This window comes from Brienomyrus brachyistius, chromosome 1 (assembly GCF_023856365.1).
Source record: "Brienomyrus brachyistius isolate T26 chromosome 1, BBRACH_0.4, whole genome shotgun sequence".
NCBI lineage: Eukaryota > Metazoa > Chordata > Actinopteri > Osteoglossiformes > Mormyridae > Brienomyrus > Brienomyrus brachyistius.
In genome coordinates, this window is record NC_064533.1 from 30,965,815 (window position 1) to 30,981,070 (window position 15,256).

General features: G+C 41.2%; 1 protein-coding gene across 4 annotated transcripts; it reads right to left on the minus strand.

Moving 5' to 3' along the window:
- Positions 1–390: 390 nt before the first annotated feature.
- Positions 391–10,946, minus strand: LOC125739449 (fatty acyl-CoA reductase 1-like). 4 transcript variants are annotated; one of them, XM_049009609.1, is made up of 13 exons: positions 10,777–10,899; positions 8,410–8,635; positions 7,111–7,286; positions 6,637–6,816; positions 5,858–6,035; positions 5,659–5,703; positions 5,449–5,567; positions 5,226–5,293; positions 3,415–3,586; positions 3,076–3,205; positions 2,661–2,788; positions 2,204–2,306; positions 391–821 (listed from the first exon to the last, which is right to left on the minus strand). In XM_049009609.1, the coding sequence occupies exons 2-13, from the start codon at positions 8,596–8,598 to the stop codon at positions 801–803; spliced, it is 1,509 nt and encodes a 502-aa protein (XP_048865566.1). In that variant the 5' UTR covers positions 8,599–8,635; positions 10,777–10,899; the 3' UTR covers positions 391–800. The 4 variants fall into 4 exon arrangements, with proteins under 4 accessions (XP_048865566.1, XP_048865558.1, XP_048865552.1 ...); XM_049009601.1 differs by lacking the exon at positions 391–821 and adding an exon at positions 1,679–2,110; XM_049009595.1 differs by lacking the exon at positions 391–821 and having other exon boundaries at positions 1,679–2,306; positions 10,823–10,946.
- Between the last annotated feature and the right edge of the window lie 4,310 nt (positions 10,947–15,256).

The window sequence follows — 15,256 nt, forward strand, 5'->3', positions numbered from 1 at the left end:
TTAGGAACATTTCTGTACCACTACCGGTACATTGTTTGTACCAGGACGGGGCCTTTTCTGACAGTGTAATTAATGTATATTTTCTGAGGGACATTTAGCTGAGCTGATGTGATACTCAATATGCCATCTCGGCCTCCGGGTTTACTCTGCCTGACCTGGACAACATCGACCGATGCATTAGTTATTGGCTTAGACATTATAGGAAGCTAAAAGTAGTTGATAAAATGAACAGTAATTTTATTCCTATGCCGATTTCTGGTTTAGCTTGCATAGAATCTGACGTTATGTCAACAAAGCAAACTGTGACTGCAATCATTATGTTAAGGTTCAATAGACTTGTAGTGCAGCTAAACCAACATCCCCTACTGGTTATTTTAAATTTAGCACAAATGGATTTTTACATTTTTATTTCCTCAGTCATCCTGATATAAAAAACCCCACCAAATTAAATAACTCACTGATATTTTATACAAAATGTCCCTGTAAACAGACAATTACAAAATGACATAAGGTTACATAGAATGTCAATCGTAAAAGCACCTTCAATTGAACATGCTACTCAGCCACGAAGGTGGCATCATTCACTCAGCTCAAGTGAAGTGTTACAATAGCTCCATATTCAGGTAAGATGAGATTTATCTATGCAGTATTTCACTGCATAATGTAGGCAATTAGTCAAATATATATCTATTTTTCAGATTACAGGCATCACTCTTCAGGATCACTTTTCCAAACAAACACCCTGAGCTTATTTTGCATTGCAGAACTTCATTTTGGAAAAGTTGAATTACTCTGTTGCACTAGGCAAAGGAACTTGATACCTAGAAGTAATCATGACAAGGATTCAATTAATACTTAAAAGGCAGACAACATTAATGAATACATTCCTGTTAGCATGTTTTGCTGTACAAAAATGTTTAATAAAAAAACCTCAGCTAATATTTTATAACTAACATTTCACATAGATCAAACCTATCATTCTCCAAGTTAATTCTTTTTTGTTCATTTTTGAGACTTAACCATAAATCACTAATTCAGGATCTACACTTGATCCTTCACGTGACGCAGCTACAGACTGAGGCAGGTCATGGCTAACCCCTGCTGCAAGACAGCGGATTGGCTGGGAGGCACAGTATGCCCACATCTCAGGGGCGAGGTGTGCTACTCACCCCCACACTCACTATCCAAGCACTGGTAAGTAGAATCCAATTCCAGTGTGGTTAAAACAGAAAATTTGTTAAGTTGGGTCTCCATAAGGAGCACTCATTCTTAGCATGCCCCACCCACTTTCTGTGACCTTAAACTGACGGCAACCTACTTTTAGTGGAGGAATCTCTTAAATATCACTCCAGAGTATAGATTCTGGGCACCAGTGAGGCAACTGGCCTTCATTATTAATGAACTGTGTGTCAACATGCGAGAGTGGCAGTGGAGTACTCCATAAGAGGTTGCAGCACCTATAAGTCAGTCCCTGAATATACTGGGATAACAAAAGTGAACCGTGCACATTTGAACAGAGCTGCAGTGGACGAGTCGCTATGAAGCCCTACAGTCCAGCAAGGCCTAGAAAAGCTGCTCACTAAGCAGACAGAGATGTCAGGTCAACGCAGGACATGTACCGTTCTTTCATGAAGGGTGAATGTGTTTGTGGAACACATACTTGCACTTTGACCTTGGATTAATTTTCCATTCAATTATTTTATTGAGGTATTCTACTCCCAGTTTAATAGCACAGTTGAGGTTTTTCCAACTTGCCCCATACTGGGCATAATAACCTGAAAGCAGTAGAAATGCTCCTCAAACTGCTTTGGTGAAGTCAGTTTTCCCATCACACTGGAGGTATGACACGGCGGGTGACTGGAAAACCACAGATGTCTGATGACTTGAAGGTGGTGGCTAATATGGGCCACTGGAGATTCACCAGTCAAGCACGGGGGGAAAGGGAGAGGAGAGCGCCTTTGTTCTCTTCCCACAACAGCCCACCTAACTCAGTCTGTATCCTCTCTCTACACTGCAAGCATCTTCTGACGTAAAACCTTCATCCATCGTCATCTTGAACAGAGCCGAATGAGAGAGAACTTGGAATTTATGAAAGGTGGGCTGTCAGATTCTAGAATGAAAGGGGGCATGCTGTGGACTCTTAGTGGGTCTAAACACCAGCAGGCTCCTGGAAGTAGGACAAGGGCTTGAGGAGTGCGCTCACCATATAGGACCACAAGTCATTTGCCACCTGGGATTGAGCAATGAAGATGTGCCAGACGAAAACCAGCAGGAGAGTGTTACAGGTGTAGCAGATGTTCCTCAGCCTGGCCAGGACATGGCAAGAGTTAGAAGGCTATGTAATCACCAATGAAGCATGCACAGCATATTTTACAATTGGTATTTTCTAAAAACATAACCAAAAGCTTTAGTTATTCAAAGAATATCAACAGCTGGTAACCAGGTTAAGATCCTAATAGGGACTAAAATGTTACCGGCTTTTCTCCATGAATGATATGCTTACTTTTAGCAGGCCATTAAAATTCTCCCACACTAAACAAATAGGATGATTGAAACCCCATATTGTAAAGGGAAATTAGCCATGGCGAATAGTAGTGAGGCTATTACAACAGTGGGATTCTGGAATACAGTGCTTACGGAAAGGAAGGGAGAGTACTTACTTCTTCAGGTGCTGTTTAGCTGCTGGAACATCTGCCATGTCCTCATTCAGGATGTACTTCTTGGCACCTATGCAGTATTTCTCCATGTACTCTAGCCAGTTCAAATGGCCAACATCAAAATTAAAGTTCTGTTGGGCACATCAGATTAGTGTATTGAGGATTATAGTTCAATCTTACGCCAATCACAAATTGGGTTGAATGGAAGAATCACATGCACTGCTCTCACACATGATCATTTGTTAACTTCATAACCTTCCGTCCATAATACTTCTAGCTCAGTCTTCCACTCCTCTGTTTCCTCCATTCCCTTCTCAAAAGGCTTACTGTGAGTGTGTCTGAGGCCTTTTACAAGCACTCAAGTTTATAATCATCCATGTCTTTCAAAACCACTTATACCAGTACAAACATTCCCTACCTGCTGGTCCTCAGCACTGAGCTGGCCCTTCAGCATCTCCAAGTTTTTGGAGCTCCAACTCCACTGTCTGATGGAGAAGTACTCCAGCAGCCCAGCTGCCTTATGCAGCTTCTTGTAGAGTTTCATCATCCTGGCGAATGGGGTCACAAGGCATTAGAACATCTTACTGAATTGCTTATGCTATGAAATATGCATGCTTCAAAGAAGATTAAGATTTCCTTTGAGTAAATCAATGCTCCTTTAGAAGTGCATGAACATCAATCTATAGAAACCTAGCAGTATTGTTGTAGCAGATACCCCTACACTGTCAGGGTGAGACGAGGGTTGTGTTTTGCTTACATTGGCTTCTTTCCAGATAGACGCAGGTAGGTATCATAGGCCAGTGCAGGGACCTTGTGAGTGAGTAGATTCCAAAACCGATTGCTCAGGTAACTAGAGGTGAAGTTTGCGTTTGGCCTCCGAAAAGCTTTCTCCAGTGGTACCCGCTGAAATGTCGTCATCACGCTGCGTTCTACGAAGAATAAGACAAAGCTTCACGAATCTACTGATTATTTACAGAACAGAGAATTGTGATACTACGTACCTAGCCACCACCAATAACGGAGAATAAATTTAATTTTATTCATACACCATACGAAAGGAAGTTTCAAATACATGTACTTTTCTGCTAGCAGGGGGCAGTCATATCATTAATAGCTACTGATATAACTTACTGAAGTCTACAATAAGCCTTTAGGAATGTTGTTCTCAGAATGAATACTGAACTAAATTACCATGGATACAATGTACAATAAGAGCCCACCTCTGCACCAGGCAATTTATAATTGATAGCAACCTACCCAGTTTGTACTCCTCAAAATCATATGGTCTCACTACTTTAGCCTTTCAGCAACAATAGGTGCTGAATGTACATACTGTAAACATGCAGTTCATCTCATTCAAAAACAAAGTCCTCCATTTTAACGCACCATGGCCTTCAGCCAGAACCAGACATGGATGCACCAGTTTAATAAAGGGCGCTTCTCCACCACACAAAATACGGAACTCCTGGTGCGGCACTTTCACCTTTCCATTGACTTCCGGTCAAGTACCAGTAACACAAAGTTCTAGTACCAAAAGTGCCAAACCAGCTGGGGTACTTGAGTGGGACTTGAAACACTTTCTTTGTAGATTGGTTATGCAAATGGACTGCCTCTAAACACAATACACCACCTTGAAAACAGTAGCAAACTCAGAAAATGAAAAGTAAAATAAAAAAAAAAAATGCAATTTGGAAGAACAAAGATTCGATGGCATGAGTGTTTCGTTGAATGTGTTTCGTATACTAACGCAGCACGCATACAGCATACTAGAGATGCGATTTTGCTATAAATATAGTGATGCGATTTTGTTATAAATATTGGGGTATTTATAAAATAAGAGTTCGTAGATTTCTCACAGATCCGTCTTCGAGTGATTTAAACGGCAAGGATGACAATTATTACAATTTTCTTGGAGAAGGTACGCAGTGCTCATGCAAAAACAGAGGGGGTAAACTTTAATTTTTAAACATATAAATCTATAAAAAGGAATAATTAAAATTGCAGGGCTTGACAAGTTTTCCCCCTATAACAGAGTAAAAATATTTTAGCGAAACCTTAACCCACATGCTATAAACCTAATGTCTGTACAGAATTGAAAGGAAAAAAAAAAAAAAAAAAAAAAAAAAACTTAATACAGCTGACTAGCGATGTAAGAATTTGCTGTGCATAACATGCGATGCTGGTATTAATATTGCACATTATCCAGCTCTATTATATACTACAGTCATTTTTTTTTTTTATTCAGTACGAAATACTCTGCTTTGTGCTATGTCATTCATAACCTTTTTTTACGCCTGTGGAAAACTAACACTTTGAAGTACCGTACTTTCGGTATGTTCAGTGACGTACCAAAAGTTCAGTACCTGGTGTGGTGGTAAAAACGCCCTAAATGGAAGACACTTCATAAAAAAAAAAAAAAATCATTCAGAAGTTTCAATTTACATTCTAAAGGAATAAAAAAGTTCAATGGGTGCAATTCTTAGTACATATCAATAAGTCTGAACATAACCAAATAAAATTTGCTTAAAAATGACAGCAGATAACACAGCCGTTTGAATGCTAACTCACCTATGTCCCCCCAGAGGATGGGGTTGACACCACCTGTTGTGCAATTGTAGACTAGTGTTGACTTTGGTCTGAAAGAGAAGGGTCAGTGAAGGGTCATTTTATGTGTTAATCAAGGCATTGACAGATGCCTTAAGGGAAAGACCACACAGTGCTAGCAGAAGATGCTGAGGTTACTTCTGATTTGGGTCAAATTTCAAAATGAGATCACAGGACATTACGCCACCTCTGCACAGCAGTATACCATCCGGCAGCCAGCATAAGGTTGATGACCACATCGACGGGGACGATATCGGCCACAGCGGTGTTGTCGGCCATCATGGTGCGCATGACACCCTTTCCTGCCTAAAAGACAGAACACCAGGAACATCAGCCTGAAGAAGAGCTCAACGGCGCAGTGCTCCACAATACCGCCTATCATCTCGCACACACTTACCGCCACTAGGACTCCGCTTGGGCCATTTAGGTTGTCAATCCAGCCCTAGAGAACATTAGAAGGAAAAATTCTGCAAATGCTCTTAACATACGCCACTTGACAAAACTCCTGAACCTTAGAACTTTGACATCATGTGAATATGGGATATGGTCTTAGGAAGGAAGGTAAGCATAAGGCTACATAAAGAATGGTTACTCACGGGGAACGGCTCCCGCCAGCTGGCCACTATGATGGATGGTCGGACTATGGCAATATTGAACTTGTCACCATGCTGGTTCACCATGGACTCAGCTAGAGCTTTGGTAAAAGTGTAGGTGTTCGGCCAGTCCCCAAGAAGACGCAGTGTGATGTCATCTACAATACTGTCATCCATCCACCTGCATGACCAAAACATACAAACCTTATATCTTGTGCCTTTAACCACTAGGTAACAAATCGCAATGAAGACTAGTATAACTACTAATAAAACCACATACACCTATAATCATATCTATCTGGGAACCACCCATTCATTTTTGAGAAAAATGCAAATGCCAACCATGGCAACCTTAACCCCCACCCATCCCTAACCAACCTTAACCATAAGTAACCAATCGAAATACGAGTTTTTTGGCATTTCATTGGATTGCGGTCACAGATTTTTGGAAAATTAAGTTCCCAGGAACCTGGTCCCCATAAGGTCAAAAAAAAAAAAAAAGGGTGTTCATTATGTTGTGGGGACATTTGGTCCCCACAAGATATACCTTATCTGGACCACACACACACACACACACACACACACACACACACACACACACACACACACACACACACACACACACACCTATGCCCATATTATGCTACAATGATCTTAAAAATACTTGCCAATCCTGAGTATCCAGACAAAAGACATCATTTACAATTAAACATATCGTAAGTATGGCTATACAGCTACATGGGCCCTGAGGTAAATCATGTCATATCTGAGAGGAAACTCACTCTAGAGAGGAGAGAAGTTTGTTGGGTTCCACAAGTGGGGGATAGACAACATCTTCAATGTGCTTGTGGTTACAGAGAGCATAGGCAGTGGAGATGTGGATAAAGGCCTCCAGCTTCGGCATGTGCTCGGCCAGGCTCAGGAGCTCCTGTGTGGCTGCCACGTTTAGCCGCAGGGCACGTCTGTTGACGGCAGAGCATGTTATACTCAACACACCCCATGAATGTTCTGTGACATTTAAGCAGGTCCCCACACAAAACATTTCCGGCAATTTAAATGCGTCACCTCACATCCAAACAAGATATTTGCATATGTTTGTGTGTCAGCAAGAGTGTAAAGCCTTGCGGCACACTATATTTACAATCTTTCAGGCTGGTTTTCTAGAAGAAACGACAGAGGATAGGTACGTTTTTAAGAAGACTCAGGTGGACAGAGATGCAGTGTGTTTGCGATGGTGACTAGGCAGAGCGACTCACTTAAGGGGTTCATCAAAACGGATGGTAGCAGCACAGTGAAAGATGACGTGGATGCGAGCTTTGAGCATGTCCTCATCTTCAGTACTGAGCCCAAGTCCGGGCTGCATAAGATCACTGTTGATTGGTACGAACTTCTGTTGGAAGTCAGTATTGACCTCCTTCAGCCTGGAAAAGAGCTTCAAGACAGGACATACACTTTACTCACATTACACAACACCGAAGGCTCATCAAAAGGCACAATCATCGTCGTCATCATCTCACCTACCAAGAACACACCCGAAATACACATTATGGATACACAGAGCAAATCTCAAAACTTCTTCCCTCTGCTTAAAACTGAATTTATTATAAGCCAAATGCTCAAAAGGGGATCATGGAGGACTGCAACTGAGGAATTAGTGCACAGAGTAGTGGTATTCAGTTGATATAAATCCCAAATAAACCACACCAGTCACAATCCAAAACAAGAATATCTAAGCACATGCTTGCACTACAGATTGTCATAAATTCTTTCAGAATAATGGCCAAACTAAAATGCATCCATTGTGAATGACGTGACCACGGGAACAGCTCAACAATTACAGAAAATGTTTTAGAATCAATTTCTATAAAACCAAGGTTGCAACAAAGTATTCCAGGCAAGAATTATTAGTAGAAAGATGGTTCTTTTCTGTGTCAGTTTTGTTTCAGCATTTGGGAGCACAAAGGAAGTGCTTCACACAACTGTCTCATTCACACTCTCAGGATAATATCCTGAACAAACAACCGAAATGCATTGAGGAGTTCAAGGCTGGTGTGCATTAAAAAAAATGTAGCTACCCCATCATCAGAGACCAGTTAGAAACCTCACAGGCTTAGAAACAAATTTACAAGCCATCTTCTGCTTTAGTATTTGAATTCTTAACATTTTTATTCTTTACATTTCTCTTCATTAGAGGAATCCCAACAGTACGATTCCATAAATAAATCTCCAGAGATGCGGTGCATTTAACATACGTTAATGCCGTTGAGAAAGCAACACTACTGCACTTACTAATCATGTACTTGTCCTAATGACGTCTGAATGCTGTTTGATGGGTTTAGAACTGTATACACTGTGCGGAAAACTGCTTTGCATAAAATAGACTGTCATACAGCAGTCTAAGTGAAAGCAGTTTTCTTGGGAGCCATCATTCAGCAGTCTTAAAAATAAATAAAACAAAATAAATCTACCAAGCAAGAAATACAAGGTCCACATTCCAGGCATCACAGTTTGTAAGATGGTAAAAGAGCAGGGGTTGGAGTAAATTGGCTGCTAACCTTGGATTTCAGCATGTTATCAATACGATCTTGAGGTGACTGGTTGGCCTTGGGCCTAACCAGGATGTAAAGGGCATTGATATCAGGGCAGGAGCGCAGCAGCTTCTCTACCAGGACCTTTCCCATGAAACCTGTGGCCCCGGTGATCAGGATGTTCTTCCCAGTATAGAAGTCTGTGATGGAAGACATGTTGCAGATCCGTCTGTCCTGGTCTCGATTTACACACCTGCAGGGTTAAGCATTTTTTTTCTCAATTTGTTAAAGCAAAAATGCACGTAAACAAATGTTTACTATTTCTCAAATTGACACTTCAACTAATAGTCCATAGAAACAATCAACACCATCAAGTTTTATTTAAAATGAGCAGTGTCTATGGCATGGACAAATGACCAATGTGGCAAAAGGGGAGCTCTCATCTTCCCAATTTAGCAAAGACAGTACAGGCTGCACATCTAGCATCGCTCGGCCTCTCTCTGAACCATGTGATTTGCCCATTACCATCACTGCAGGATACCGCTCTACTGTGTGAAAGCATACAATAGGAAGCCACTGTGCATCTGAACTAAGGAATAGTGTTTCATACCAATGGGGGGGGGAGGAGGCACTGCCTCTCTATGACAGTGTTACCTGCCAGGTAGCAGTACATACAAAAGGAAGACAGACAGGTAAAACTGGGTCACAAATGTGTGTGTGTGTGTGTGTGTGTGTGTGTGTGTGTGTGTGTGTGTGTGTGTGTGTGTGTGTGTGTGTGTGTGTGTGTGTGTGTGTGTGGGGGGGGGGGGGGGGGGGGGGCATGACAGTTGCACAACGTGCTATTCAGATGCTGATTAATGCCACATGCACGTCTTCCAAGTTTCAGGGTGGATTTTCACAGAAGTATGTCCTCGTTCAGCTGGTTTTGGGAAACCGCGCATGACAAATGGCTGCCGAACATACGCTGCACCGAGCCGTGCGCGATCACACGGATGCCATCAGAACTGCGACCCGGATCGGCAGGCTGATGGATACAGCACCAAACCAAAGACCGACGAATAAACTGACTTGTAGAACGTGATTTCCCTCAGCAAGTTTATGAAAAGCTTCTTAGTATAACAGTCAATATGGAAACTAAAACCATCTTTTAAAATGAGACTTAATCATCCCAAACTGGAGTACATGTAGCTATGTTCCCATGCAATTACTCTGCACTACAATGGCACCAAGCCATACGAGTTGGTAATTCAGATGTCAGTCAAGCTGGTTGTTCATAGTACCATTAAATTGAGCAAGTCATGTTAGTAACTTCTGTTCTTATGTAACGCGACACTGCGCAGGATTCTTATAACATTACATGAACACTCAGCCCTTAAAAATGCCTCGGAAGGCATTTAGGCTAGAACAGGGAAATGGAAATTCCTTAGTATTACACCTCCCAACCATACGCAGCCCTAAATTACCCTGCACTCCGTCACAATCGTAAATGTTTTAAAAATATATTAATTTACCACTTCTTATACAGGCCACCCTCAGTACAGGATAACCACATTAATTTCAAAACATTCATTAAAACCTAGAGTTATAGCCCCTACGTCAGGACCAACCTAAACACACTCCAATGAGTCAGACTTCCTAGATGAAGCCACTGACCATCACTGCCTTATTACTTCTAGTCCACACTGTTGATAGCGGCGTACAGAAGCAGCTTGACCAGAACATGAACTGACCAGCGACGCTTAAAAATAACGCTTTAGTGATCGCCAGCATGCACACGCATACGGTGCCTTCAAAGTATAAAAACTCTTAAAAATGGTCGTCGTGGGTCGGTGTCTTTCCCCAGACATACGAGTCTGCTTAAATCAAAGCTTCTCAGACTTGTTCCTCGGGGCAAACAAGTTTTCCGTTGTTGCGGGTGTTTTTTTTTAAGATACTTTAATCCATATAGATAAAAAAGTACAAATGTAAAATGCGCAGCTTAATTCTAAATAATGTTTTTACGAAACGGAACAAGACTATAAAGATACTTTATCATCATATAAACTATAATACTTTTATACAAGTCAATGTTTGTCACTGCACGTATAAAAAAAAGTGAATACGCGCAACCTTATTCTGTACAAAATAAACACTGATAAAAGAAGAAAAGTCAAGTCGTTATTTAAATAAAAGAAATTACAACCAGGTGACTACTACTATCGACGCCTTCGTCAACTCATTCAAACACAATCAAGTTAATTTCATTCGGGTTTAGATCGCTAACTAAACCAAATTATGCATTTTAACATTTGAATCACGACCATTCCTACCCATTATAAACACGAAGTTTCACCGGCAATCGCAGTTAATACGGCATGTTGGACCTTGCCTTCCTATGAAAATAAAAACACCCACCTTAACTAGCAGGCGGTCTCGTAACCTGTGCGTTCCGACGTCTTACCCGCAATCCCGATCAGGCTGAGTCCCTGGGATCTTCTGCTGAGTGCGGAGCCGAGTACGGGGAAGCCGAATTTTGTTGGGAGAGGGCGTGTATTCCCCCCCTAATTTAAAGAACACACCCTTTTCCCCCCACACCTGCCCGTAAGGCAGAAGCACGGCGATCTTCGGAAGTTTTCAGACGGAATTAAGTACTTTGCTTTCTTTCAAATTACGTGTTTCATTGGAATTTGGCATTTTAGAAACACTGTTATTGAAGAACTGCTTTTTGTTCTATATAAATTAAAGGACGGGCATTGCAAGGAAATTAGAAAGATGATTATTATTTTAGTCTGCTTCTTACACGGCAAAATGAATATTTACACTTTTCCCTTAAACCGTCTTTATATAGTACTGGGTCTATCCACCCATCCATTTTCCAAACCGTTTATCCTACTGGGTCATATTTTTATTTTGGGAATTTCTCTGAAATTGAACAATAAGTAGTTTATTCTCTTTCTTTGGACTCTTTGAAAACTAAGTTATTCGTTGTATGTCATGTTCATTTAATAAACTGAAGAGACACAACTGAAACTCTGCCATAAGCTCCCCATTATGATGCAAAGGTTGCTCGTTTGCGTAGTTAAACCTGCAAATCGGAATGTGCATATTTGTCACACTGAAACCTAATAGAATAGTCTCATTCTTTACACAGGTACTTCACGACACCCTCAGATAATCCTGCCCTCCTTTGATAAGAGCAATTTTATCTATTGTATAATGATACTACTATAATCACGAAAAACGCAAAGAAAACAAAGCAAACAATATTTATCCATGACACCTTCCGTACATTAGGTATTTTATCACTTTTGCCTTGCAACGAGCTGCGGGTAATGGACGTTTCTGGTGTTTAAAGCAATGAAGTAGTAGTTAATATATTGGTTTGCGAAGTTTTTTTTTAATATTTTAAATTTCAGGGTGTGGATCATGGCTAAATTGTATTTGTAGCATGATATAGCGCTATCTCTGATTAGTTTGATTTCAGATAGTCATTAATGTTTTAGATCATGGATCATTATTGAGAACTCACTGATTACCAGTGATTTTACATGTTGTCCATTGTATTAATGATAACATCTGTCTATGCTAGGTAGAATTTCGGTTGTTTTGATAAAGAAAAAGGGGGGGGGGTTCTGGTTCAGGTTTACTAAATGCTCAGTCTTGCTGGGTACTATATAGTTCAGGTAGTTGTTTCCCTCTAAATGTGAAACAAATTTAGGCCAACATTCACTTTCAGTACTTCGTGGAGGACACAGCAGTGACTCAGGGCGATAATGCACAAGGCAACTTTTTGAGCAGTGTTGCAGGGCAATGTTGCTTGGGCACTTTCTCATTGATATTAGGCAACAAATTTCTATTCAAAAACCTCTGATAGGCTTAGGGCAAATCTTCGCGATCAACTAGAACCGGATTAATTGCCCTTTGTCTCACCTGGCTGGGAATTGGCTGGTAAAAATTGCTCAAAATGCTGCCCTTCATAGCATCACCTTTAAGATTTGAAAATGACATAAAGAAGAACATTTTTTGAGACAAAAATACCGTGACCCATAGTTCAATTTCCAATATCTACACTATTCTTCACCTTTATATGGCACCAGAGATCAGTGGGCAATTGAAGAACAGAACTTAGAAGGAATCAGGTTTTTAAATGTATTTTGGTTAAAATTTGATTTGCCCAAATAAATGGATTCATTGATGATGATCTGAAACACATACATGGGGATGATGACATTGATAACAAAAGAAGCGTTTTTATTGAATTGGGCACTTTAACATAACAGGGAAAGGGGGCTACCCAAAGCGCTCAAAGTCAGGTGGCCAGCAGACTCACCTACAGTATACAAATTTGTTATATAAATCGAGTTTCTTGCTAAAGTACCTTAGACCCTGATGTCCAGCTCCACACCACGTACAGCTTTATCACAACCCATTACCCATTTCTTATGCTTCCCACCTATCACCCTTTCGCCGCCCTAATTTTACGAAGCCTGTCTCTACTTTAATTCCCCAAATGACGTCCTTATGCTTTCCTCCAAATGGGATTCCTTATACATCTATTAAAGTTCTGCAAGCACCTTACCCGTCATCTGTGATATCAGTGCACAGATCCTGCTCTAGTTGTCGAGGAACCTTTTTCACCATTCATTGCATTATAAAATAGGGATTTCAGCAATGCACATATGACCAAGTCTATTGCCAGCTATGAGGTCACCGAGGACGGGACCTGAAAAAGATCTAAGCTAAATACAACAAGTGCATGCGTAATTAAGTTTAGACTTGTTCTTTAGTGTCTTTACTGAGAGTTGTGAGGGAGGACCTGCATCAAAGAATTTACATGGTAACTTACAATTAAAACACCAATAAAATTAGTTTCCTGTAGATAGCACCCTCCCCCCAAGCACCTAGTGATATCCTCACCCCCCACCCCCTCCTCACTATTTGTCAAACCCTGGCTGTGGTCTAGCTTATGAAATCACTGGATCGTAGCTAATTAATAGATGCACAGATTTCGATATAGGCAGAAACAAAAACACACAAATTCAACCTGGTCTTCATGTGGGATTCTTCTTGTGTCACTTTTCAGATTCACTCATTTCAATTCTCACATAGACAATGTGGGCAGGCGCACAACAAATGTCAGATGAGAGTTTGGCGTGCTGTGCTCGCTGCTCACTGCTCACTGCTCGCTGCTCACTGCACACACAAAACCACGGGAGTCCCTGCCTGAAACTCCACCGGCAACACCAGGCCTGTCACACGGCTTCGTCCAGGAGACGCACAACGTGTAGAAGTGCTGTCCTCACACAAGTCTTCAGGTCTTTGACACCTTGGAAATGCCCCGTAGAGAAGGACCTGCCATACCATTAATACCCCAATGCTTGCAGGGCAGAGGTGGCCGGTTTTTAGCAATAACTGTGTATTTGTGCAGGTATTCATTGCATACCTTGCTTTGAGAGCATTCTAGAGATGCTGACCCAGAGTATGTTTCCATTATCTTTAGGAAACATGCTTCAGGAAATTTACATCCGCCTGAGAAGGGAGAGGCAGATATTCTGCTGCTGATTATATGCAAATAGCCATAACTTCTTAACTTAAACTGTTCTGCTTCATTTTGCTTCACCTTTAATACCTTTAAATATCAACCTTAGTGCTTTCTGTTATTTAGTAATCACTGTAAATTTATGTATGCCAGCCAGTTTTTAGTCGACGAGCTTCTGAGCCGTTCTGTTAGAGCTTCTGTTAGATATTGCAGTTATGGGATCATCACCCTGCGTTACAAAACAGAAAACAAAGAAAGACGTATATGAAGGCAAAGGAGCAAATCTGAAGTGGGCAAAATCTATGTGCCGCGATGACTAGCTGCAAGGTTTACTGTTTATATCCTTTTACCTGTGACTGTTCTTTCATTCAGGTAGAATCTAAAGTGCAGGACGAATCACTAGGTGATTTTATGTGGATGGGTTCAGATAACTTGACAGGTAAGTTCTGTAGATAATTTCGCAATAACATGTACAATAATATTTCAAGTATTAACGGAAAACAAAAACATCCAACATGGCTTCTATAGTATTATCCACTGTATCATCTCATTTGAAGCATTTTCACAGAATGAATGTATTTCTAAGGTAAAATCATAAATGACTAACAGCTGGGAACATTGAATTGTGATTGCATCCAGCTGAAGAAATGAGTTCCCTCCTGGAAGCTTTTGGGGCAGGACAGGGGGAACCGTGAACATGCCAAACCACGTGTACTGTGTGCATGCATGTAGCGCATGTGAAAACGACATAACAGCGAAACAGAGTCATGGTATCGACTAGAATATGTATTGATTCTTACAGGACCTACCAGGCTGTCCTATGCTGAGGACATAAAAGCACTCTCCCGATCTTCCCCTCTATAACATCAGAGAGACCAGGCGTTTTCTGTCTGAATGTGCAGCTCGGCTTGAAGTCCAGGCACCTGTTACCTTGCAACTACACTACTGAAACTCTCTACTAGCAGGATAACCAGCTTGTGCTGTCAGACTGCTGCAGATGATAAAATGCTATACCAGCTTGAATCGGCACGTATGATATTCAATCAGGTTGAATACACTCATATTTCACCCCTCCCGGTTTCTCTTCACTGGCTCCTAAAAGTCGCTCACATCAGGTTCAAGTCCTTAGTGCTGGGCTTCAGATCCATTAATGGACAAAGATCCATCTCAGTTTAGAGGCTCCTTAAGAACTGCATCCCATCTCGCTCATTTTTGGTTAGCAAACCAACACCACTCTGAGATTCCAACACCACGTGAAAGTGTCACTCCAGACATGTCATATGAGTTCTTCTTAGATGGTGGAATAAGAGACTGAACCACATTTGGTCATCAGACTCCCTCTCCACCTTCAAGAAA